Source organism: Eulemur rufifrons, chromosome 9, assembly GCF_041146395.1.
Source record: "Eulemur rufifrons isolate Redbay chromosome 9, OSU_ERuf_1, whole genome shotgun sequence".
Lineage (NCBI taxonomy): Eukaryota > Metazoa > Chordata > Mammalia > Primates > Lemuridae > Eulemur > Eulemur rufifrons.
This window is the reverse complement of record NC_090991.1, coordinates 54,463,459-54,486,244: the sequence shown is the minus strand read 5'-3', so window position 1 is coordinate 54,486,244 and position 22,786 is coordinate 54,463,459. Positions and strand designations below refer to the sequence as shown.

The 22,786-nt window shown below is 55.1% G+C and overlaps 1 protein-coding gene across 4 annotated transcripts in view; it reads right to left on the bottom strand.

The window, feature by feature from the left end:
* Positions 1-12,278, bottom strand: part of RNF213 (ring finger protein 213) — a 97,164-nt gene extending 84,886 nt beyond the window's left edge. For 2 of the 4 annotated variants that reach the window (XM_069482958.1, XM_069482957.1), the window contains exons 1-3: positions 12,151-12,278; positions 4,381-4,538; positions 1,119-1,262 (exon numbers count right to left, since the gene is read on the bottom strand). In XM_069482958.1, coding sequence (XP_069339059.1) covers positions 1,119-1,262; positions 4,381-4,538; positions 12,151-12,250 — 402 coding nt within the window. In that variant the 5' untranslated portion in view covers positions 12,251-12,278. The remainder of the gene's footprint in view (positions 1-1,118; positions 1,263-4,380; positions 4,539-12,150) is intronic. The other 2 variants (XM_069482961.1, XM_069482960.1) reach the window with 1 other exon arrangement.
* Positions 12,279-22,786: the final 10,508 nt, after the last annotated feature.

Below are 22,786 nucleotides of genomic sequence, written 5' to 3'. Positions count from 1 at the left end.
AACGCTCCCACGCGTTTTTCTTCTTTCTCACGATTTGCAGTTCAGATAGACTTTAGAATCTTTTTTGTCAACTTCCAAAAAACAAAAGCCAAACCCGCCTGGAGCTCCACTGCTTCACACACGGACTGGTCCACTGAGCGCACGGCCCTGGGGTGGGAGCAGACGTCCTTGCGGCAGGAAGCCCCCAGTCGCCCCCTCAGGAAAGTGGCTCTGCGGGACGCGTGGCCACCTTCTGCCCGACCGGGAAGCCCGAGGCGCCCTCCTCGCACCCCTGCGTCAGGCCTTCGTCCAGCATGTTGGCTGTGATGTTGCTGCTGCTGCCGAGAACGAGCCCTGGCCCCACGGTGTTTTCCGCCTGGGCCAGTGCAGTCCCTTGCTGACAGCGGCCAATTTACCAAGTGCCACTGCGGGGAGCTCCCGGCCAAGCGGGCCGCGGAGGGAAGCCCTGGCTCGCGGCCTTCGCCCAGCACCCAGCTCCCAGCACCGCAGGTAGCAGGTGCTCGTGACAAAGGACCGTCTTACTCAGGAAAGACGTCAGCACCCTCTGTGAAAAGTAATAAACCTCATGTGCCTCGCTCTTCAGTCCTCACCAGCAAAAGCACTTTCATTACATGTATTAGCGAGTTTCATTCTGACATGGTCATTGAACCCTGCAATACTCCTAAATGCTACAGAGAAAGTCGGGACTGAACTTCCGGAAACCAGAGACTAGATTGAGCATGGCGGCCGCGACAGCCCGGGCGAGCGGAGTACTGTGAGTGACGCCGCCACCCGGGTGGCCCTCGTGGCCGCGGCCCCAGCCTTCCGCGGTCTGCCGTGCAAAGGACCCTGTGTGGCCCGCGGAGCTGCGGCCGGGAGAGATGAGCCAGAGGTCAAAGGAGAGAGTTTCAAGAGAAACAGCGTGATGGGGGAAGGGATGGCCAGGGAGGACACGCACCAGAAAGCTAAAATGTGACGTCACCAGAACGTCCTGGGTCATAGACCGCCCAGGTGTGACCGAGGACGGCTGGTCCCGGGCCGCCTCCCACTGTAAGGGACTGGGGACGGCAGGTGCAGGGGCTCGGCGGGCACGGAGACCTCGTGGGGACGCATCGTGTCTGACTATCTGTGCAAACTACCTGCTTGGAGTCTGCAGAAGGCGCCTCGGCGACACCGAACGGGGCTGCACCCTTCTTTCTTCTTTTGCTGGGAACGTACTTAGCATCTTCCAACTCATCAGACGTGTAGTCTACGGCATCTACAAAAGCCTCTGGTGCAACTCCCTGTTGAGACACGGCCCCTTCAGACAGAGCAGGGCTACCCGGGCCTGGCTCCAGCAAAAGGGGCCGCCTCCCCTCAGGAAGGCGCGGCCAGGGCACCCACTCGCGGGGACCGAGCCACACCCAGAACCCTCGGGGGTCCAGGGCCCCCAGGCAGGAGGCTGCAGGGAGACCCAGAAAGGGCAAATCCACGTGACAGAACTGCCCTGCGCCAGGGACAGCACCCCACACGGTAGGCTCCCCGTCCCCCGTGCAGGCAAGCTGGGCTCCCGGCTCCCTGGGGCCACCGTCCCGATGCCCAGGCTAGTGCTTAGAATAGACGCAGCCGCAGACACATCTGGGAGGAGCAGGCCAGGCCCCCAGGACCTCCAGAGGCCGACGCAGGCAGTTGGGGGTCCTCGGCGGACATGTCCCCCAGCACCTCCTGCCCCGCCGGGCAGCTCCAGGAGTCCAGCTGCCTCTGTTGCCTCACCCCGAGGAGCCCGGCAGGAAGCCAAGGGAGGGAAGCTCCACCCTCACTCCCGTCTCCAGCGACGTCTGCACTGCCCTCGCCGCGGAGCCACAAGCCCATTAGCCCCTCAAGAGGAAGCAAGAATCAGCAAAGGGCACCCGGTCAGCATCCAAGGGCCACCAGAGAAGAGGCCAGGTGGAGGACGGTCATCCCGGGTGACAAGAGGGGTGGGACCTCCCCGCTGTCCGCACTTTCCACCCACCCACGACTGCTGGGTGGGGACCCCCGACTCCGCGCCAGGTGATGAGCTGGCCACCAGCCCACCGTCTTAGCTTCAGGGACACCCACCCTGGTCCCCTGGTGCCCTCGCCCCCCACTCTCAGAATACGGCGTCTGCACGCAGAGAACCACGCTCTAGAACGCGTGGGCCACCCTCGGACTGAGAGTTACGCGGGCTCACCGAGGGCTTGGGAACACACATAAGAGTCCCGTAAGACAGTTGCCGAGACAGCACCATCGGCATGGCGTGCACCTGTGCACCTCCCTCCAAACGTCTTTCACGTGTGCATACGTGCACACGCAGGCATTTTTTCAAACATCCCCTGCTGTGACAACAGTGCTATGCACAGTTACACTGAGGAGGAAATCACAACCCGCAGAACGCACCACTTGAATTGCACAACTCAGGGGCACATCACAGCGTCGTGCGGCCACCGTCTCTTGTGGCTCCCACTTTCGTCACCCCAAGAGGAAAACCCCGTCCCCCCCTCCCAGCCCCTGGACACCACTGACTGCCGCCCGTCCCCACGGGCTAACATTCCCCTGTGCTCAGACCACGTTTTGTTTACCCACCCATCTGCTGATGGACACCTGGGCTGCTTCCACCTCTTGGCTACTGTGAGTAATGCTGCTCTGGACATTCACACACAAGTTGTTTCTGTTTTTTAAGAGCCAGGGTCTTGCTCTCTCGCCCAGGCTGGAGTGCAGTGGCATCATCATAGCTCACCGCAGCCTCCAACTCCTAGGCTCAAGGGAGCCTCCTGCCTCAGCCTCCTGAGTAGCTGAGACTACAGGCGCCACCACACCCAACTAATTCTTTTCTTTTTTTACTTTTTGTAGAGATGGGGTCTCGCTATGTTGCCCAGGCTGCTCTTGAACTCCTGGTCTCAAGTGATCCTCCCGATTGGCCTCCCAGAGTGCTGGGATTACAGGCGTGAGCCACTGTGCCCGGCCGACGCGACCATGGAAGGCTATTCTTTGTTGTGTGTGGTCTCTAGAGTCTGTTTCTTTAGTCTGTTGCCAGTTAGTGGTTTGACAGAGATTTCTTTAAACACCTGGAGCCACAAAAGGGAAAACAATACTCTCCCAGTCTTCGCAGACTGGCTCTGTGCTGGGGCCTCCTCCAGCACCCACCTGGCCGTGACCGCTCTGCCTTGGCCTTCGCTTCTGGCCTGCACTGAACCTGACGGTCAGGTGACGGCATAGGGCCTCCTCGAGTCTTTTCCAAGTACACATCCTGCCTCCGGCATTTCTGCGGCCTCCGTGGGAACTTTTCGAAATCTTATCCTCCCAGGTAACTCTCTCCCCAGCTTTTCCTTGCAGGCCTTTGGCATGTTTATTGCTGGCCCCAAATGTAATCTGCCCCAGGTGGCAACAGAGTATTCATTTGCTTTCAATGTTTTCAAGACACACCCTCCACGCAGCCACTTTTCTGCCCTGAGAGTTCCCAGTTAGGTGGAAAAAAGGGTTTACCCAAACTTTGTCCCAGGTGGTCCAGGCTCGGGGCTGACCTTCCCCGCTCTGGAGGGATGGCTCTCCAAGACAAGGACTCAAGCACACACGCACACACGCACGCCCCCAGACAGCACTGCTACCCCAGCCCAGCCACGGAGCACCACCCACGAGGAACAGACAGAAACCAGCCCCGACCCGGAAGGAAAGAAAACTTCCACTTTCCAGTGCCCAGCAGGACACCTGGGCGCCGGACACAGCCAGCTGGGTCCTCACAGGGCTGAGCTGGGCACGGGAGCCCTTCTCTTCCCATCTCGCTCCCTGGACATGCCTAGGACGCTCCCTGGGAAGCCTGCCTAGCGCTCCCACCGCTTCCCTCCCTGAGGAAGCATTCTCTGGGGGTCTGACACGCCTAAGGGGCTGTCAGAGGCCGGAGGGAGACAAAAGAGGGCTCAGCACCCCCCTCCCAGGAAGAGCATCCCACCAGCCAGTGCGTTTCCCGAGCACGCGCCCTGGACCCAAAGCTGTGAGGCACCTCTGGGCGTGCACCCTTGACGTGAAGAGACCCAGAGAACAGTGGGACACACTTGTGACTGAAGCTCATGCCCCGCACCCAGCCACACCTTCTGGGAAACACACGGTATTGGGTCCTGTGCAGGGAAGGGGACGGTGGAGACTCCAGAGGGTCTGGAACCCAGAGACTCTCGCAGCGGACTCATCAGGTGCACAAGGGGCCGCTCTGCTCTGGCCAGCAGGTGGCGCTCAGCGGGCTGGGCTACGGTGGCGTTTCGGGGGCCAGCTGTGCCGCAAGGCTGTCCTGGAGAGGATGCCATGGGGACACAGGGGCCACCTTGCTCAGCCACAGATGAAACTGCATCAGGAAGCAGCTCCGTGCAGAGTGAGAACAGGGGAATGGGGAGGCAGGGGCGGCACACTCACCTTCTGGACAATCCAGGGGCCTTCGGAGCAGGGCTCGTCTGGGTTTTCTTGATAATCACTTGCGCCTGGGGACAGGCAAGAGCTCCCTTCCTCCTTCAGTTCTTCCCCACACTCCAAGCCGCCCTCTGGGGCCGCTACGGCATCATTGTTCTCAGAATCTACAAAAGCAGACAAAGCAAGGGTCAAATCTCAGCAAGTGAGCACCAGCGGGGGAAACGGGCATCCTCCCCACGCACGTGTGTTGAGGGGCGAGCCCTGTCCTCCCTCCAGGGTCCTTCCTGGGCCCCCTGACCTGAGCAGGGTACGGTTTCTTCTTCAGGTGGGCAGAAAGGGGCCAGGTACCCCAGAGCCCCCCATAACGAGGGGGCAAATCAGACGGAAGTATGCGGCAGGCCGAATGCCCAGCCCCTCCCCCACAACGTCCACATCAGTGTATTCAACCTGGATGGACACTGCACTGGGACGTCAGTGGCACCTCAGACTCCACAGCTCTCAAAGGGAGCCTGCCATGCTTGCCTCCTCTACCAAAACGTCCCTACCATTCTGGCTCTCCCAACACTTCTCTTGTCCAGGCACTGTCTGCCCGTGGTCGGCCTCCAGAATCACGCCTGTTCAGGGCAGTCACCCAACAGCACTGAGCACCCGATCCAGGAGCCCCTCCCAAACTCACGCTTTGCTATGGGGGTTGGACATAGTCTGCCTGTTCCCACGAAAGCTCAAGTTGAAATCTGAGCCCCAGAGTGGTGGTGTTGGGAGGTGGGGCCTGGAGACAGACCCCCTAGACTGGATTAGTTCCCTTGAGAGTGGGGGTTATAAAGCCAGGACACCCCTCGGGTTTTCCCCTCTTTGCACATGTCCACTCCCCCTCTGACCTTCTCTGCCACGTCGCGAGGCTGCACGGAAGCTCTTGCCAGGAGCCGGGGCCGTGCCCTTGAACTACCCAGCCTGCAGAACTGAGCTAAATAAACCTCTTTACAAATTACCCAGTCTCAGGTATTCTTCTATAGCAACACAAAACGGACTCAGGCACCCTTCAAGAGCTCCCAGTTTTCAAACCTGGGTCTCGATGACCCACCACTCCGACACATGCTCCAGGCGACACCATTTCAAGTCTGGTTTTCCATATAGAAACTTCGCTCAGCCTCACCTGCAGAGACTCTTTACCATGGCCCTAGGCCTGCCCCGGCTGCTCCCCTGCCCTGCATACTTGCTCCCCAAATCCCTGCCCTCCTCCCTCTCCTGTCACCCAGTTTGATCCTCTGTAAATTCTGGAACACGCTGCCCTTATTCCCCTTTGAGTCCCAGGTGCCTGGACATACGAGCTCTCAGGAATTAACAAAGTTTATTCACAGGACTCAGAATTGACAACCAATCCTCCAAATTTCTACTTATATACACACACACAAAACATTACAGGCAAAAAAATAACAGCTGGAGAAGATTGTAACAGACAGCCAGGGCTACTTCTGTGGGCAGCAGATATTTCATATCAGCTGGGGATTCAGAGCTTGCTGCCTCCCACCACGCCCCCCGCTGGGGGGCGGCCCTGATCGGCCTAACCCAGTCAGAACCTGGTACTTCCCCGGGCCCCAGTGACTGGCTCAGGGACGGGCCCATTGGCAAGAAGGACAGAAGGGTCTAGGGCTGGCTCACTGCAGTTCCTGATGTAACCCCTCGCCCCGCCTACAGATACTCAGAAATTGCCGTTGCTTTCTGCCTCTTTAGCTTTATCACCACTAGACCAGGCTTACAAGAAATTCTCAAGGGAGGCTTATATCTGGAAGTAGAAAGATGATAACTGCCATCATGAAAACATGCAAATCTATAAAACATGCTGGTAGAGCCAATACACAAAGGAGAATGAGAAAGAAATCAAACCTTACCACTATAGAAAACCACACAATTGTAAAAATAAATAAGAGAGCAAGTAAGGAAAAAAAAATATACAAAAAAATAAACCAGGCCGGGCGTGGTGGCTCGCGCCTGTAATCCTAGCACTCTGGGAGGCCGAGGCGGGTGGATCGCTTGAGGTCAGGAGTTCGAGACCAGCCTGAGCAAGAGCGAGACCCCCGTCTCTACTAAAAATAGAAAGAAATTATCTGGCCAACTAAAATATATATAGAAAAAATTAGCCGGGCATGGTGGTGCATGCCTATAGTCCCAGTTACTTGGGAGGCTGAGGCAGTAGGATCGCTTGAGCCCAGGAGTTTGAGGTTGCTGTGAGCTAGGCTGACGGCACGGCACTCACTCTAGCCCGGGCAACAGAGCGAGACTCTGTCTCAAAAAAAAATAAAATAAAATAAACCAGAAAACAACCAATAAAATGACAGTCCTCACCTATCAGCCATAACCTTCAATGCAAATGCATTAAACTCCCCCATTTAAAAGACATAGACGGGGCCAGGCGCAGCGGCTCACGCCTGTAATCCTAGCACTCTGGGAGGCCAAGGCAGGAGGATCACTCGAGGTCAGGAGTTCGAGACCAGCCTGAGCAAGAGCCAGACCACATCTCTACTAAAAAATAGAAAGAAATTATCTGGACAACTAAAAATATATAAAAAAAATTAGCTGGGCATGGTGGCGCATGCCTGTAGTCCCAGTGACTTGGGAGGCTGAGGCAGAAGGATTGCTTAAGCCCAGGAGTTTGAGGTTGCTGTAAGCTAGGCTGATGCCACGGCACTCCAGTCAGGGCAAAAGAGCAAGACTCTGTCTCTGAAAATAAATAAATAAATAAATAAAATAAAAGACATAGACTGGCTGAATTGATTAAAAAATAAGACCCAATAACATGCTGCCTACAAGAAACTCACCTTGCCTGTAAAGATACACACAGACTGAAAGTGAAGGGATGGAAAAAGATATTCCATGCAAATAAATGCAAACCAAAAGTGAGTAGGAAGAGCTATAAACATATAAACGAAAGAAATTTCAAGTTAAAAATTGTAAAAAAGAGGCCGGGCGCGGTGGCTCACGCCTGTAATCCTAGCACTCTGGGAGGCCGAGGTGGGAGGATCGTTTGAGCTCAGGAGTTCGAGACCAGCCTGAGCAAGAGCGAGACCCCGTCTCTACTAAAAATAGAAAGAAATTATATGGACAGCTAAAAATATATATAGAAAAAGTTAGCCGGGCATGGTGGCGCATGCCTGTAGTCCCAGCTACTCGGGAGGCTGAGACAGGAGGATCCTTAGAGCTCAGGAGTTTGAGGTTGCTGTGAGCTAGGCTGACGCCACGGCACTCACTCTAGCCTGGGCAACAGAGTGAGACTCTGTCTCAAAAAAAAAAAAAAAAAAAAAAAAATTGTAAAAAAGAGATAAGGATATTACATAATAATAAAGGGATCAATTCAGCAAGAGAATGTAACAATTGTAAATATCTATGCACCCAACAGCAGAGCACCCAGATACATAAAGCAAATATATTAGATCTAAAGGGAGAGAGAGGCCGGGCGCGGTGGCTCACGCCTGTAATCCTAGCACTCTGGGAGGCCGAGGTGGGCGGATCGTTTGAGCTCAGGAGTTCGAGACCAGCCTGAGCAAGAGCGAGACCCCATCTCTACTAAAAATAGAAAGAAATTATATGGACAGCTAAAAATATATATAGAAAAAATTAGCCGGGCATGGTGGTGCATGCCTGTAGTCCCAACTACTCGGGAGGCTGAGACAGGAGGATCCCTTGAGCTCAGGAGTTTGAGGTTGCTGTGAGCTGACGCCACGGCACTCACTCTAGCCTGGGCAACAAAGTGAGACTCTGTCTCAAAAAAAAAAATAAATAAAAATAAAAATAAAGGGAGAGATAGACCTCAGTATAAAATAGTTAGGGACTTCAACACCCCACTCTCAGCACTGGGTAGACCATCTAGACAAAAAAAAATCAACAGAGAAATACGAGATTGAAACTGCACCACAGACCAAATGGACCTAACACAACATTTCACCCAACAGCTGCAGAATACACATTTTTTTTTTTAATCAGCACATGGAACATTCTCCAGGATTGGCCATATGTTAGCAAACAAAACAAGTCTCAAAAAAATTTTTAAATAAAAGTCATATCAGGCATCTTATCTAACCACAATGGAATAAAACTAGACATCAAAAACAAGAGGAACATTTGAAACAATACAAATTCATAGCAATTAAACAACATGCTCCTGAACAACCAATGGGTGAATGAAGAACTTACAAACAAAATTTTAAAATTCCTTGAAATAAATGAAAATAAAAATACAATATACCAAAACCTATGGGATACAGAAAAAGCAGTATTAAGAGACAAGTTATAGCAATAAATGCCTACATCAAAAAACTAGAAGGATTTCAAATAAACCACCTAACAATGTACCTTAAGGAACTAGAAAGCAAGAACCAAACCCAAATTTAGTAGAAAAGAAGTAATAAAGATAAGAGCAGAAATAAACAAAATTAAGATTAAAAAAATGCAAAAGATCAACAAAACAATAAGTTGGTTTTTTGCAAAGATAAACTAAATAAATAAATCATCAGCTACACTAAGAAACAAAGAGAGAAGACCCAAATAAACAGAATCAGAAATGGATACCACAGAAACACAAAGGATCATTAGAGACTACTACAAGCAACTGTACACCAATAAATTAAAAAATCCAGAGGAAATAGATGAATTCCTGGACACATACAACCTACCAAGATTGAACCAAGAAAAAACAGCCTGTACTGACCAATAACAAGTAATGAGATTGAGTTAGTAATAAAAAGTCTCGCAACAAAGAAAAGTACAGGACTGGATGGTTTTGCGCCATTTAACCAAACCTTTAAAGAAGAATTAACATAAATTCTTCTCAAACAATTCAAAAAAATTGAAGTGGAAGGAATTTTTCTTTTTTCTTTTTTTTTTTTTTTTGAGACAGAGTCTCACTCTGTTGCCCAGGCTAGAGTGAGTGCCGTGGCATCAGCCTAGCTCACAGCAACCTCAAACTCCTGATCGCAAGCGATCCTCCTGTCTCAGCCTCCCGAGTAGCTGGGACTACAGGCATGCACCACCATGCCCGGCTAATTTTTTCTATATATATTTTTAGCTGTCCATATAATTTCTTTCTATTTTTAGTAGAGATGGGGTCTCGCTCTTGCTCAGGCTGGTCTCGAACTCCTGAGCTCAAACGATCCGCCCACCTCGGCCTCCCAGAGTGCTAGGATTACAGGCGTGAGCCACCGCGCCCGGCCAGGAATTTTTCTTAACTCATTCTACCAGGCAGGCATAACCCTGATATGAAAACTAGACAAAGACAAAACTAAAAAAGAAAACAATAGGCCAGTATCCCTGATGAACATAGATGCAGAAATCCTCAACAAAAGACTAGCAAACCCAATCCAACAGCACAGCAGAAAGATAACACAGCATGATCAAGTGCAGTTTAATCCCAGGAATGCAAGGATGGTGCCACGTATGCAAATCAGTAAACGTCATACATCGCATCGGTAGAGTGAAGGACAAAAACCATACAATAAATGCAGAAAAAGCTTTTGATAAAATTCAACATCGCTTCATAATAAATTAGGTATAGAAGGAAAGTACTTCAATGTAATAAAGGCTCTATATGTAAACCCACAACTATCATCTTACTGAACATGGAAAAGCTAAAAGGTTTTCCGTGAAAAATCAGAACAAGACAAGGATGTCCTCTCTCACCCCTTTAATCCACATAGTACTGGACGTCCTAGCCAGAAAAATTAGGCAAGAGAAAGAAATAAAAGGCATCCAAATTGTAAAGGAGGAAGTCAAATTGTCCCCGTTTGCAAAAAACATGACCTTAAATATAGAAAAATATAAAGACTCTACCAAAAAACTCAGAACTGATAAATTCAGTAAAGTTGCAGGATATAAAATTAATGTACAAAAATCTGGCAGGGTGCAGTGGCTCACACCTGTAATCCTAGCACTCTGGGAAGCCAAGGCGGGGGAGGATCGTTTGGGGTCAGGAGTTTGAGACCAGCCTGAGCAAAAGTAAGATCCGATCTCTATAAAAACAAAAAAATGAGCAGGGCATGGTGGTGCATGCCTGTAGTCCCAGCTACTTAGGAGGCAGAGGTAGGAGGATCACTTGAGCTCAGGAATTTGAGATCAGCCTGAGCAAGAGCGAGATCCCATCTCTACCAAAATTAGAAAAAATGATGCCAGGATGTTATCTGCCCACGTTGAGGGCAGATCTTCCCCACCCAGTCCACTTAGACTCATGTGATAATCTCTGGAAACACGCTCACAGATGCATCCAAAAATCATGCTTTACCAATTCTCTAGGTACCCCTGAATCCGGGCACACTGACACCTAAGATACCCCCAAGACTAGGCAGCCAGGAGCGTCCAGGCAGACGGCACTGTGGCCTCCACTGGCCCCACAGATCCCCGCACTGCCTGGCTCCCGGGGCCAGGCCTGTCTGCGTGCCCCTCTCCTGTCACACCCAGAGCCACCGTCTGGGATGCCCAAGCCCAGGGCCACCTGGAGAACCTGGAAGCGGCTGAGGGCAGGAGCAGCCGCCTCCTCAGCAGCCCTAGCCAAGTCCCCCGACACCTTGGCTTGCGTTTCTGTTTCTGTAAATAGAGTCAGGGCCGGGGCGTGAGGAGGGCCCAGGCCACCCTGACGGGGCTGAGGGCACGGCTGCCCCTCCGCTCTCCCTGCCAGCCAGGATGGGCACCCCTGGAAGGCAGCCGCTGGCTCTGGCTCAAGTATGAGAAGACTTAATGGCATTCTGTAAAAATGCCACACGCCCACGTCCTCACACACAACTGCACTTTTCCTGCTCTGCCGCAAACATGCCTGTCGCCCTTGTGGCCTGTGGGAGCCCCTTGCACAAAATCGGAGGCGGGGACGGGAAGAGGCTTTTGGGGAGACCCTCCCGAGGATGCAAGTGAGCTGGTCCGTGTTCCCAAAGGGTCGGAGACCACACACAGCCCTTCAAGGCTCTGCTCTCCCACACAGCCCTTCTTGGCCACAGTCAGGGTCCACCCTGCTCCCCTGAAACAGCAGTTAATTCTGCTCCCGGAGCCCACCCTTAATTCCTGCTCCCCCGACTGCTCTCTGTGGAGGTGAGGGCTCTGCACGTGGAAGGGCGGAAGGCTCACCCAGCGCACAGGCCACGGGGTGGCCGGCTTTCAGGTGGGAGGCTCAGGATGGAAGGACAAACCGGGCTGCCAGTATGTGGGTGGCATTTAAAACCACAGAACTGGATGAGCCACCAAAAGAGACAGGGAGAATAGCCCAGAGCGGAGAACCACAGTCTGAGGCCCTGGAAGCCAACAAAACTGAGGATGGACCCAGCCGGTCAGCAGGTGGGGCCCACCTGACACCGTGCCTGCCCCTGTCTCTCCGTGGGCCTCCCAGAGCCAGGAAGGGGCCTGGGTGGGCTGTGGGGACCCCTCACTGTCCCTCACAAACAGACCCAGGCAGAGTCTTTACCACCCCCCTACCCCCGCCAACACCTCGGACTCCCCAGTGGCACTCGCTGAACCCTCTAAGACCCCTCAGCTCTTCGGGACACATCTCATGCCGGAGGACAAGCAGAACCCTGAGTTCTCACCAGGAAATGAAACCGAAAGTTTACAAAAGCGGCTGGCACCTCTAGCAAAGGACCCGACAAAGCTGTTCTAAAGAAAGTGCTTCTCACGAGAGTCTTGGCCACAGAGGACCCCGGCCCTGCCCAGGCTTCCATTTCCTGGAAAGGAGGCAGGACAGGCTGGCTGTCCACCACCGGGGGTCCCCACTGCCCCACTGGGTCCCCATCATACCTGGGGCCTCACCTGCCACGGGGGCCACAGGAGGACGCAGCCTCTCTCCGCACTGGCTGCAGAACTTGGGGGCTTCCTCTTTGGAGACATGCTGGCACGAAGGACACTTCATGCCTCCCGTGGGGGCTTCTGGAGGCTGCATCTGCCCCGCTCCAGATCTGGAAGCAAGAGCAGGAGTCTGAGCAGCCCGTTATATACCTCGCCTGCTGTCATGTGACCAGGCCCAGCTTCGGTTTCATTTTCTGGGAAAGTGAAATTACAGTGGCCCAGGAGGTCCCCTGGACAATAGAAACCTAGCACACCCCCTGCAACCAGTCCCCATCCCCGTGGCCGCTCCGTCCCAAGCTCCTCCCTCACCTGCGTGCCCACCCCCTGCAGCCCACACCCGGCCCCCAGCCCGGGAGCTTGGAGCCGGCTCGGAGCCGCCACCGCTCAGCGAGTCTGAGACCGTCCCTGCCGAGGAGCCACGGTCGCTTCCCCAGCAGAACCGCTGAGAACTCGAGGTGGGGAGGGTCCCCGAGGCAGGTAAGACTCGGGAGGCCTGCGGGAGCAAGGCGCTTGGCCGCCTCGTCCTCCCCACAGGTGAGGATTAGGCGAGTCTCACAGGGAAGCTCTTACGGCACCACAGAAACGCCCGGGGCTTTCCTACTGGGGCTCCCGGCCCCCGTTTCCTGCTGGCCTCGGACCCACGACTGCCGGAGCAGTGGCCAGGGCGGCTCGGTCTCACCAGACCCTGAGTGCTTTCGGGCAGGACCGGGATGGGGGGAAAGAGGGGTGTGCGGTTCCCTGGCTTCACCTGTGTAGGAGACTGAGCCATGCCACCTGAACGCTTCTGTGGCCGTGAAGGAACGGGACATTAGGGAACCCGTGTTCTAGCAGAGGCCCCGCACCTGCTCAGAGAGGGCTCTCGGGAAGGTCTCATCAGCAGAGAGAGGTCGGCCGGAGGCTGCCACGGTCTCACCAGTTCTCCGCAGAGCAGCGGGAGGTTACCTGAGACTTTATCTGCATAACAAGACAATTATCCAGAGGCCACCTCCCCCCACCCCACGCCCCTGCCCAATGCTAATGCTATAAAAACCGCCATCACCTGGCCCTTCCTGCTTCAGGCTTATATTTTGTGAGGCTCCCGTTTGTTTACACATAATAAATTTGTACGCCTTTTCTCCCATCATCTGCCTACTGTCATTTTATTCTAGAGACTCAAATTCTCTCTCCTCCGGAGAGTAAAGTTTAAAACTCCCCTACACCTGCTGCAGCCAAGACTTGGCCCCCATGCCGCCCCCTCCCCTCTACACATCCCCTGAAGCAACCACCGCTGCGGTCTGGGCATTCCCTCACTCAAACATCTTCAATGGCTCCCCATTGCCTAGGCCTCTTTCTTTCCACCTAAAGTGTTTCCTCCTCCAATGCTGTGCTTCCCCGCAGAAAAGAAAACTCAGAACAGGCTCAGAAACCCCCCTAAAGCATCTTGTGGCTCCCGGCCTGCACGGGGGCCCCAAAGACAGAGGCGAGTACCCCAAGCCCCCAACACTTCCACCGGCTCGCTGACATTTCCGGCTCTCTTCCCCAAGTGCTGATTCAACGCCCATCCCCCAACCCCTACTGAAGACAGCAGAGCGGGGGCGGGGAGGCCACTTTGCACTTGCTCCTTGCCCCTCCCCCCGCCAGGCCTGGAGCCCCTCGCCCCGCGGCCCCGCTGCGCTCCAGCTGGTGCTGCTCGGGTCGGCGGTGCCTTCCTCCCAGAACTCACTGTCAATAAAGACGTGGTATCTTTTGCAGCTGCACTTTTCAGGTGCCGCAATCGGTGAAGCGAAGATTCTGGGAGGAGCCCCAGGCGCCAGGTGTGGCCGTCCCGGTCCAGGTCCAGGTCCGCGCCCGGGCACCTCCGCCGGGAGCTCCTCCGCCCGCCCTGGGGCCGATCAGGGGCGTCCTGCCCTGCGGGGCTGTCGCCGGCGTCCCGGGAGTGCCTTGCGCGGGGACCCGGCACCGGAGGGGAAACCGAAACTTGGAGCGCCCAGGAAGAGGCGGGAGGGCGGCGGCCGGACACCGGCGCATCACGACGCAGGCGCCGCGCACCCGGCCCGCGGGACTCGCACCCTGCGGTCCCCGCAGCCAAGCCCCGCACCCCGCCCCGCGGGCTCCCGCGCACGCACTGGACGCGGCATCCCCAACCTACCGACCGCGCCCTGCGGGCCGCATCCCCGGGACCCGCCCCGGCACCCGGACCCGGCCCGCTTCCCGCCCGCGCCTGCGGCGTCCCGCGCGCGCTGTCGCTTCCCGGGTTGCGAGGCCCCGGCCGCCTCCGTCCGCGCGCTGGGTCCGCCCCGGGTCTCCTGAGCGCCCAGCACCTCGGACGGTGTCCGGGGCCGCGCACACAAGGCGGGTCATTCGGCCTCGCTGCAGGCCACTCGGAGCGCAGCGGAGGTCACCAGCCCATCGCTCGGGTCCTGTGCGGAGCGGGCCGAGTGACCGCCGCGGCCGAGGGCGGTGGACACTTCGCGGCCCCTCGCCGGGCGCTCAGACACCTGCCCTGGAGAGGCCGCCTCGGCCCGCGCCCGCACCCGGTCCCCACTGTGCCTCAGTTTCCTCATTTGTGAGGCTCACAGTGCCGCTTCCCAGGGTCCTTGGAGGGTTAATAATAACCATACGGCAGACACCTCGGTACTCACCGTCCCAGCCGACCCCCACCTCCCCTCCCCTCCCACCTCCCCTGAGAGCTCTTGGAGGGAGCCTGCGCCCCAGCGCGGGGCTGCGGTCGTCATTGCTGACTCGCAAAGCTGCGGGCTCCCCGCCCAGTTCTCTGACCCGCTCTTTCCCCACCCTCTCCACGCACGCTGTCCTTCCTTCTGGGCCAGGCGCCCCAGCTCTGTCCTTCTTGGGGTGCCCCTCCTGCAGCACCCACACCCCTTGCAGGGCGGGCTTCTCTGCCATTTGGTCTCCAGGTCGACATCTGAGCTCCAGGCAGTGCTTGGGGCACTTGGCTCAGGTCACCGTGCTTTGTATTTCCCACAAAGCCCAACCTAACCAGCCGCCCCACTGCCCAGTTCAGCCAGGGTCCCCCACTGGGGCTTCCCCCTGTGGTGATGTAGCAGGGGTCCCACAAGAGAGAGCTTCTGTGGAGAGAAGGGGCACCAGGCGGGACTGGCTGGGCCCCTCACAAAGCCTGGCTGTCAGAGGGCGGCCACAGGCTGCACTCCTAGTCCTAGCGGGAGAGGATGTCGTCAGGACCCGGAGAGATGGCTCCCTGGACTGCAAGCAGTCCATGCTGGGATCCCCTTACAGGAATGTCGAGAGACAGGAGAAGGTGGCCCTGCCCTATGCCACCCATGCCACCTGTCAGGTCTGGGGAATACCAGCAGGGATAGCTAGGCCCAGCAGAGTGCTGGCTGAGACCAGGACATCCTTCCAGACCATCACAGCCAGTCACAGTGGCCGGTGGCCCCTTCTGAGTGTGCCCTGAGGGGCAGCGGCAGCCTCGGGTGGGCACTGCGCGGTCCAGAAGAGGAGGCGAGGCAGCCTCACCCCGCCAGCGTGGGCGTGGGACCCCAGCCTCTCCAAAAGTCACAGGCAGTCTGTGAAGGGCCAATGGAGTCACCACCTCAGGGGTGGGGGGCCAGCAGGGTGTCAGACCACCAGGGCACCACAGCCTGGTGGAGTCTAGGGACACTGGCTCTACCAGATGCACAGCCTGGACAGGTCACAGGCTGAGTCTGCTTCCTGCTCCGGCCTTAACTGCAAAGCCCAACACCACGTTTACGAATCAGAGTCCTCCCAGGGAGAGACCAGGCCCCGCAAAGGAGGGCGGCTTTTGGATTTGTAAGGCCATTTTAACGCCCCCAGGGGATGTCCCTTCAACCCCCTTCTCTCTATGCTTATCTTCGCCTTAGAGGAATGGTGGGTGTTAGGTTTATTCCAGGTGGGAACCCGAAAAGTATGTGTAGGACAGAATGTAGTTTTAGGCTTGTAAAACAACAGCTGCAGCGTCCCCGGACTTTGTAGATCTAACAGGCAGCTGCAGCCGGCCTCCCTCTTCCTCCCTCCCCTGCTGATAGAGATGAAGTTTATCTCTCCCTACCAGATCTGACAGGCAGCTGCAGCCAGCATCCCTCTTCCTCCCTCCGTGATGGAGACCGAGGCTGTCCCTCCCCAGCTCACCTGGTAAGGACAACACCAGAGCAGGAGGATGGATGCGACTGGGGCAAAGGGGTCGTAGGAGTGAAGAAGAATTTACTATAAACAGCTGTTCTGCCCACCGTCCTCTGCCGCACATTAGCAGGAAGCAATTCTTCACCTGCCAGTTTGGCCCAGAAACAAAGAACTGAACAGGGCACGTGGGAGTCGGCGATCCCGGTTTATAAAAACTCTCCCTAAACCCCCTTCTGTGCTGACTCTCTTTCGGACTCAGCCCAGCAGCACCCGGGTAAATAAAGCAGCGTGTTGCTCCCACATAGCCTGTGTGTGACATGTGTCCTTTGGGGCACTCACCCTTTCACCCAACTTGATCTGTGGGTCTAGATGAGTGAAGTTTCAGGCTGGATTATTGGTTACCGCCTTTAACGGAGCCTTCCTTGGCCCTTGGAGTTCAGTGTAACCAGCTCACCCCTGCTGAGGCCGTAGGACGGATCCAGGTGAGTAACTTGTAGTAGCAGGATTAACACAAGCACTCAACTTGCAGAAGAGGAGGCCGGTAGCGAGGAAGGAGCTGCCATTTTTACTTTCTCCCAGCCGGTCTGTGTGTGTGGTTGGTGTGGACGTCCTGTATTGACAGGTGCAGGCACAGCCACCAGGTGTTCCAAAGAAGGTGGGGGTGCTGGACAGCGTCCCCCTGCAAGAGCTGAGAACCTGGTGGCGAGTAGTCAAGTCAACAAGGCAACTAAACCGTAAAGCGGGTTGGCCGCCCACAGAAGCAAGCCCACAACACACGGCCATGCCAGACACACACAGGAAAGATGCAAAAGCTTACGCCCCATGCAACGAAGGTCGTGCCTGCAATGTTTTTAGATAAAAAGAATATTGTGGCCGGGCGCGGTGGCTCACGCCTGTAATCCTAGCACTCTGGGAGGCCGAGGTGGGCGGATCGTTTGAGCTCAGGAGTTCGAGACCAGCCTGAGCAAGAGCGAGACCCCATCTCTACTAAAAATAGAAAGAAATTATATGGACAGCTAAAAATATATATAGAAAAAAAATTAGCCGGGCATGGTGGTGCATGCCTGTAGTCCCAGCTACTCGGGAGGCTGAGACAAGAGGATTGCTTGAGCTCAGGAGTTTGAGGTTGCTGTGAGCTAGGCTGACGCCACGGCACTCACTCTAGCCTGGGCAATAGAGTGAGACTCTGTCAAAAAAAAAAAAAAAAAAAAAAAGAATATTGTATACAAGGAATACATAAATGTAATGTATGAGCCAATATAGAAAATAAGACAGAAAAGAGAAATTACATGGGCCACGGCAGGCGAGGTTCCCTTTGTAGGGCAGAGCCTGGAGCCGGCAGCGATGGCTTGGCGGGCGCGGGCCGAGGCATGGGGAAAGGAGGGGCGCGTGTTAGGGTGGCGATGCCGCTGCACTTGGGTTTGGAGAAAGGTTTCTGCAGACAGAGATTAGGGTACAAAAAAAGGGCTTATTGACTTTTCCCTTCGAGGAGGGGTTGGGAAAGGACCATCAGGGAGGGGAAAGGGATCAGCCCAAGGTCAGCCCTGCGGCTTTCTAAAGGGGTTGTGGGGTGGCAGGGACAGCCAGCAACTGCTGCCTTTGCTCCTTCCTTTCTTCTTGACGGCAGGTAGGTGACAAACAGCGCCAGGATGTCAAAGTCCAGCAGTGGGTCTCCTGCCTTCCATGGAGAAGGGATTGTCACAGGAGACGTGACTCTGTCCCCGAGATATGGTTGAGACCGTAGCTCGTCCTCCTGCTGTTTACTCAGGAATCTGTAAAAGCAGATTCTCAGAAAACCATTTTGAAAGAGAGAGATCCACATCTCTTTTCTGTCCCTTCAGCAGAACTCCTGCAGGGTGCCTGTCAGTGAGAGAGCTCATGGGATTATTCTTTAACCGTTACTGGGGAAATTGTGGGATTAGGGATTTTCCTGTTATTTAATATTTTCGCAAGGCTGCCCCTTTCAACAAGGCAGATGGAGGGCGTGACGCAAGCGTGCAGGTCCTTGCAGGTGGTGTCACCTCCAGCCAGGTTGATTTGCCCAAGAAGCAGCCAATACACTGAGTCTGCAGGTTTATGGCAGAGAGAGAGAGTCTTAGACACTCCTCAAATCCGCCTCCCCGAGAACTTGCGAGACAGGGTTATTAAGGATAGTTTGGCAGGCAAGGGATTAGGCAATTAGGTTTGTTAATTGGGGCCAAATTATAGGGATGTAGAAATCATTTTCTTGTGCTGCTCCAGTCCCTGGGGTCACAGTTCCAGGTGAGTCGGTTTCTTGGTCTGGGGAGGGGGGGCAGCCAATGGATCCACCGGAATGCGGGGCCGGAAGATATCTTAAACACTACATTTAGGTTTCGGAAAGGTGACGTTATCTAGGGAGAAGTGAAGAATCTTTATGGACACCAGCTGTGTGGCTCCGGAGTGGCAATTAGGAGGGACAGTTACTATCATCATTTGTAGCTAGGCCGTCACCCCAGTTCTCACCTTGCACCCCGCTGCTGAAGGGTGGTTTCACAGCCTTGCCCCTAAAGAACGGTCCCCTGGGTGCAGCAGCCTTGACTCTGAGCTTCTACCCCGGGGAGGAAGGCTCCATGTCCACAAAGGGCTGGGCAAGATCCACCTGGGGGGCAGCCTGCACGAGATCAGCAGAGGAGCCCCCTGACTCATGGCTGCACTGGGCCACCGCTGAGCCCCTCGGCCCCCTGTCCTTGTCATTGTGCTTCTCAACTCACTAATGGTGTCTTGCTCCGCTTAGATCAGACTGCAGTCTTCCGAGGGCTGAGCCCAGCTCTGCCCACCCCATGTAGAAACCTGACGTAGACCCTCTTCTTGGTCCGGAGGATGTTGTATCATCCGAAACTTCCTTGATGTTCTGGTTGCAGAAAGTCAGGCCCCAGACCACCTCCAGCTGCACTTCTCCGCGCCCCTGCAGATCTGATAATCCTGGTGTCGCTGTCAGGCTCCTTAGCAGAGCTGCTGCAGGAGGGGACATATGCTCTCCTGCCAGCCCAGGGCAGTGACAGAGAGGCACACTTCGCAGGGAGCTGAGCTCGGGGGAGTCGGAGCTCTGAGTTTGCAAGAACAATGGGCCTTGTGCAGGAAGGCCCTGGCCTGGAGCCACAGTTGTCCAGCTCTGAGGCCACAGCTCTGTGTCCCTGCTCTGCAAGAGGTCCCTGGCTCGCGGCCCATGTCACAGCAGGGCTTGTGAGGCGCGCAGGAATGAATAGAGCACTCGCATTTATTCCAGGACCCTGTGAATAAAAACTGCAGGGCAGGCAGGGCCAGAGTCCTGGGGCCGGTGGTGGCTGCTGGCCAGTCAGCCTTCAGATCTTAGCTGTGGCCAGGACGTCCCCACAGAAAGCGAGGATGCAAGGACTCGTCTACGTCAGGGTGGAAAAGCCTCAACGCGGGTGGAGAAAGATTAAGAGAGTAAGATATAAAAGTAAAAAAGTTTATTTTGTCCTTTTAGAAGAGAGAGGAGGGAGGGCGACTAGTGGCATCGCAAAGAAGGAGAAGGGAGGTGCCAGCAGCGAGGCCACGTGGCTTGCTGCTTTTACGGGGACAAAGAGAGAAGGAAAAAATAGTAATTGTGTCAAGGGGTCTGTCTGTCTTGCTTTTTCTCCGTTCCTGGAGACTTTATCGCTGAGACGCAGTCAGGCTCATGCAGGGATGTGATTCCGCCCCTGAGACGCGGTTTTGGGCAGGAAACTGAGGCCGGGGGTTTGCCCCCTGCTGTCCGTCCCCAGCGTCTCAGGAAGACCTGGAGGCCACAGAAACAGATTTAAAGGCTGTGGGCAGAGGGTAAAGAGAAGGATGTGCATTTCCTTGGGCTCTTTTCAGATGTTTGTGAAGACAGAGTCCCTGCAGGGGCCTGCTGGCTGGGGACAGAAAGAGCCCAGACACAGGTCATAGCGTAGGTCTTTAGCTGTTACCGGAAAATTGCCAGATTCGGTATTTTCCTGTTATTGCAGCAGGGCCACCCTCACAGCTTACGTGAGAGAGACGGGCGGTTAAGCTGTTCGCTAAATGGTCTTTGGGTGCAAACCGGGTGGGGCCGAGTGTGGCTGGTCGGAGGCAGTTATGTTTTGGGCCCAAACACTCTTGAGTGGGGGTCATGCTCCTTTGACCTCATAAAGTAAAAAAATGTCCCAGGGTCAAATGTTGCCCAGGTTAAAATGGGGGAGGGGACAAAAAGTCCTGCATCAGCACTGAATGGTGTCCCCGACACAGGCTTCAGGCCGTGCAGACGGAAGAGCAAACCGTGGCTGGGACCGGTGGCCCTCAGGAGACCTCACGTGGCCATCACCAGGCCCCTGACCACAGCATTGAAGTCCCCTGTGACCCTGGTGGCTTCATTTCCCTACTTTCTTCTGGCTTAGTTTGCCTGTAGTGTCCTGGGTTGGACTTGGTTAGTTTCAACACCCCTACCCACCCCAGGGCAAGAGTGAATGGCCTGGGGGAAAAAGGGGCAGAAAGATTTTCTGTCTTTTTAAAACTTCCCCCACTCTTTTGGGAACTGCAGCCGGCCTGCATCCCTGGGGCAGGTTGAGTCTTTTGTTAAAACTCCCAGGTGGCGCCACCAGCCCCCAGGCGGGCAGGCGGCTGGCAGAGTTCACGGGCTTTGTCTTTGGCTGAGATGGGATTAGAATAGTGAACCACAGTAACTGCCTGGAGCCCAGAACCCTCCCTTTAAAAGTTCTGTATTTCCACCCAAGGGTAGGAAATTTGGGATTCTTGAGACCGGAAGGGCTACCCTGTTTCCTCCAAAGTAGACTCTTTCCTTCCTCCTCATTCTTGTGATTCAGCCTCGCAGATGAGTGACCAGCCTCGGTGTTCCTGGGCTTGAGGTGATAAGGAAAACCCCCATCTATTACCTGGCACAGCAGCCACCTGAGACCCCACCCCTCAAGGAAGACCCGCATCAGCATACTACTAACCTGTTATCTGGCCCATCAACTGATCTATTACCTGGTGCATCAACATACTACTAACCTGTTATCTGGCCCATCAACTGATCTATTACCTGGTGCATCAACATACTACTAACCTGTTATCTGGCCCATCAACTGATCTATTACCTGGTGCATCAACATAACACTAACCTATTACCTGGCGGGCATTAGCCACCAGAGACCCCATCCCTCGGACCACCCCAACTTAATAAAAGTGGGGAAAATCGGGTAGGCGGGGCTCAGAATTTGGTGGCGAGACCCCTCTGAGCCCACCGGCCAATAAACCTTGAGTCTCCGACTCTCCGTGTGCCGCTCGGTTTGTCCTCGGGACCACCCGCTGTGACACTTGCTGTAACAGCGGCTCCGTCGTCCCACCGCTGCCGTTCTGTGTGTCTGTGACCAGTTCACCCTTTACAAAAATACCACTCACGTGGATTAGGGCCCCTGACGCCCCAGTGTGACCTCATTTTAACTAATTCCAACTGCAAAACCCTATTTTCTAGTAAGGCCACATTCGGAGGTACTGGGGGTGAGGACTCAACACACGGCTTTCAGCTTTCGGGGGACACAGTTCAGCCCACCACGTGTACCGCTGGCCTGACCTCAGTCACGTGGCAGCTGATGTGGGTGGCAGTTTTCCCAGCCCCTCTGACACCAAATTCCAAACTCTATTCACACCTCTCTTTTCTTTTTAAAGTTAGTTTTAAATTAAAAGGCAATATATAGATATACTGTTCTTTGGAAAATGAAACCATACAGATGGGGTTAAAATCAACCTAAGAAGAGCAATACCAAGGAGTGACTACTTCTATGAGTCTGATGTCGGTCTTTCCAGAACTTTTCTAAAACACTTGTACATCCATCCTGGAATTGTTTAGTGTCTGCACACAAAGGACTCACAGAGGCGCATCGGTCTGCAACGCGTTTCCCTGACCGTGGGCGTTAGTTCCTGAAGCGCCTCCTCATCCCTCCGCAGTGTCCATTCTGCAGCCGAGACACTGTCATGCTGAGACAGTCGGTTGCTTTCGACTTCTTAAAGTCACTAAGGGTGTTGTGACAACCAGCCCTGCACCCGCTTCCCGGGGCTGCTTGAGCATGTTGGTCTGAGCAGATTCTGAGAAACGAGCTGCCCAGTCCAGGTGTGTGACTGCGATGAAACCCACGGGGCCACCTACCCGCTGCGGCGCATCACTCACTTACCCCGGCTCTGTGAACGGCCCATCTGCCAGCTCAAGAAAGGGTGACCCCGGTGTGTGCCAGCCAGAAATGGACCGTGCTCCTGACAGCCCTGGCAGGGGGCCAGTGGGCAGAGCTTTGGGACAGGTGCCCTTTGTGCCCAAGAGAAGCTGCCCAAGATCAGAAAACACATGGCTGGAGGGCGGGACGACCAGTCCGCTGGCTGGTCAGGGGCCTGGGGGACAGAGGCCAGGAGGCTGAAGACAAGGAACCCGGAGGTGAGCCGATGAAGGCAGCCCCAGTGGGGAGCCCAGAGCGGGCACTGCCCATCAGGGGGGCCCCAGCTGGGCTGGACTGGCCGGCCCTGGTCCTCT